The following is a 3565-nucleotide window of genomic DNA, read 5'->3' on the forward strand; positions in this document are numbered from 1 at the left end:
TTTTTGAGACCGGCCGCACCGCGCTCAGCCAGTGAGCACCGGCCATCCCTATATAGGATCCGAACCCGCGGCGGGAGCACTGCCGCACTCCCAGCACCGCACTCTCCCCAGTGCACCATGGGCTCAGCCCAAGGTTGGGTCTTAATTTGAGATTAGGGTTCAGACCAGGATCGGGGTTCAGCTTGGATTTAGGGGCTCAGTCTGAGTTTGGTTTCAGTGTGGGGTCAGGGCTCAGCCTGGGTTTGGTGGCTAAGCCTGGGGTTGTGTCAGTCCAGAGCTGGGGTTCAGCCTGGCTCCAGGCTCAGTTCGTAGTTAGGGGCTCAGCTGGGGCCCAGAAATCTGCCTGGATGTGGGGGCTCAGCCACAGCCAGGAGAGGGCTCCGAGTCATACAGATCAAGCCAGAGGCAGGAAAATGGGCAAAGAGGCAGAAGTCCTCAGCAGGGACTCAGTGGACAGAGAGACTGAGCCAGATCCCCAAGTGGCCTCGGGAGCCCTGCTGGAGACAGAAGCCTGTGTGCGGGGGCCACTCACAGCCTGGGCGTAGGCACTGTACGGGCTGAAGGGCAGGGTGAGGGACGGAGTCAGGATGCCCAGCTGGCCCACCATCTGCTGCATGCGCCGTAGCGTCCGCTCCTTGTCCGTGTCGGCAAACTTGACCACCAGGCTGGAGGAGGCTCCCTGCAGGGACAGCAGCAAGCAGAGAGGGAGGTAGCCAGGACTCTGGGGTCCTTGGAACCACACCAGCTCAGGCCCCTTGGATGAGGGCTGTAGATACCCATGGCTGTCACCCATGTCCATGGGGCCCCAGCCACAGGAGTGGGGTCACCACGAGCACAGCATGGACATCAGCATCCTGAGCCTGGCAGTGTGACTGTGCAGCCACCGTCTGCACATGGGTGGCATCCAAGTCCAGGTCAGGTGAAGGACCCTGTACCTGTAACTCCACACCTGAGAGCAGGTGAGAATTCAGCTAGATGAGGGAAACAATGGGTCCCAGGTGGAAGATGACAACTGTCACCCACATCTGAGAACAGGTGAGACTACAGCCACCACAGAGGAACGAAGGGGTACTGGAATATGGTCCTAGGACTGTGCCCTCCACAGGGAATCTAGCCCCAGAGTTTTGTGCCCTGAACAGGTGGACGAGCCTGTGACTCACCAACCCCCACCAGTTGAGAGCAGACGCCAGCCACCAGCAGGCAAAAGAGTCCCTTGCCTCACTGGTGCACAGACAGGAACCTATGTGAGCATCACCCCCACCCCTAGCAACAGCTAGAAGGTACACCATGACTTTGGGGCTGGAGAAGGGGCACATCTTTCCCTCCAGCCATCTGCTTCCTGGTGAGCTCCTGCGGCCCCCCGTCTTCGTTGACATGCCCCGGTTGCTGGAGAACTCACTCCCTGTCAGGCCTTCCAGGCCTGTCCACAGACAGCTCTGAACATGAGAAAGGCTGACATTGTGCTAAGCTGAACCCTCCCCTCCAGGTGTGCAGAGCAACTGAGAAAAGAGGACTGGTTCTTCAAGTTCCTGTCTTCCCTGCAGCAGATTTAGACATTTATGTGTGGTGACAGTGGCTCCCAGGCCTACTTCCTCCAGGGAAGGGACATACCCAATGCCTCAGTGGTCCTTCCCAGCCTCTCACTGCTGCAGATCCCTGGGACCTGTCCCCCTACCCTCACCCCCACCAGTGTGGCAACAGGACCCATCCGTTCAGTCTTTTTTCAGACCAGCTCTCACTCCTGTCTGTCTGGCCCCCACTCAAGCCTTGTCCTCCCCCATCTGGACCTCAGCTCAGCCTCCTCCCTGGGCTCCCAGCCTCCAGTCTTCTCCCTACTCATCCCCCACATGGGCCCCAAAGGGATATTTGCACCTGGCCTGGCCTGTTCCCTCCCTTGCTCTAAACCCTCCGTGGCTCCCCACTGCCCTAGGAGAAAGCCCATGTGCTTCTCAGCCTCCAATTGCAGGGCCCCCCAGCCCCCTCTTCTGCTGCTCCTGCAGGCTGTCGGGTCCCATCTCCCAGCCTTTGTCCCTGTCATGCCCCCTGCTGGCCTCAGCAGATCTAACCCAGGTCTTGTCCCCTCTGTATGCCTTCTGTGTACACACACATGCGCACAATGCACACTCGCCCTGGCACATACCTGCAGATGCACACGCGTTCACTCACTCCCCACCCAGGCACTCACATGCTTACATGCATGTGCTCACATACACACTCACACCCATGTATGAACATACATGCACACTTGCCCACACGTACACACTTGCAGTACACCCGTGCACACCCACGCACCTTACCCACACTCACACTCACACGCACTTCTCCGCACACACACATCCATGTGCACAATCTCACACACTCGCATGCATGTACCCGCTCACCACAGCCAAGGAAGGCACCTAGTTCCCCACTTGTGCCCTCTCTGAAGAAAAGCCAGGCCACCAGATGGCTGCGATGGTAGGGACAGGACCCGTTTTGTCCCTGACCACTCCTTTCCCATGCCCATCACCATGGCCAAGGGCAGCTCCTACTCACCGGCATGGTCTGGCTGCCATGCAGGGCGTGGATGGCCGCCTGGGCCTCCGTGTGGGAGGAGAACTTGACGAAGGCACAGCCTGCTCCAAGAGAAAAAGAGGTGAGGGGCAATGGAGTTACAGGACCAGGTGGGCAGGGGCCACAGGAAAGGGGAGCCCTGAATGGCCAGTCAGTGTCAGACCGACACAGCTGGAGGGTTAGACAGTCGGACAACAGAACGACAGCCACGTTCAGACAGGCATAGAGAACAGCCATCAAAGCCACCAGACCCAGATAGTTATAATCAGATATGCAAAATTAAAATGACAGACAATCCAACAGAGCTGCAGAGACATACAGCCCTGTGGGCACAGTCAGACAGAGATACATCAGACCCAAACAGATACACCCATGCGACCAGAGTCGGACAGAGGGAGATCACAAACCACCAGGCCAGCTAGACAGTCACACAGGCCGTGTAAGGCACACGGACTACCAAAGACCACCAGGCACAGTCCCAGACAGGCAGGGTGCTATGAAAAAGCCAGGCAGACTGTGAGGAGTGGTGGTAAAACCATTCTGAAATTAGACAGTGGTGATGGTCGCACAATTTTGTGAATATACTTAATAGCATTTCATTGTACGCTTTTAAAGGGTGAATTTTAATAGTATGCAGATTATAATTCAATTTTATAAAACAGTCAGGCCTAGTGAGAGAAGATAAGGGCAGAAAATGCAAATAGGGGTCTGTCCCAGACAATGAAGCCAAATAGGGAGAATCAGGTAGACACACAGACAGAGGCCCCCAGACACTTGAAGTCCGCAACAGACACACTCGTTTGGGTATTCAGGCAGAAAGACAGTCAGAAACCAACAGACTCAGACAGATCCTGATGAATCAAAGACCACGGGACACAGGCAGCCCCAGACGATAAAAAACACACAAGAAGAATCAGGTGGGACCATTCTCTGCTCCGCCCCACCCCTGGAGCTAGCCCCGCCCCACCCCGAAGCCAGCCCCTCCCATCAGCCCCGCCCCCGAAGCGGCTCC

At 56.9% G+C, this 3565-nt stretch overlaps 1 protein-coding gene across 1 annotated transcript; it reads right to left on the reverse strand.

Annotated features, from left to right (window-relative positions):
• Positions 1 to 283: 283 nt before the first annotated feature.
• LOC103584327 (CUGBP Elav-like family member 5) lies at positions 284 to 2615 on the reverse strand (the record flags this gene model as incomplete). The annotated part of the gene is made up of 2 exons (XM_008565381.1): positions 284 to 679; positions 2536 to 2615. Coding segments are annotated over 2 exons (365 nt in total), but the record flags the coding sequence as incomplete, so codon positions are not given.
• Between the last annotated feature and the right edge of the window lie 950 nt (positions 2616 to 3565).

Source organism: Galeopterus variegatus, unplaced genomic scaffold (assembly GCF_000696425.1).
Source record: "Galeopterus variegatus unplaced genomic scaffold, G_variegatus-3.0.2 Scaffold50268, whole genome shotgun sequence".
Taxonomy (NCBI): Eukaryota; Metazoa; Chordata; class Mammalia; order Dermoptera; family Cynocephalidae; genus Galeopterus; species Galeopterus variegatus.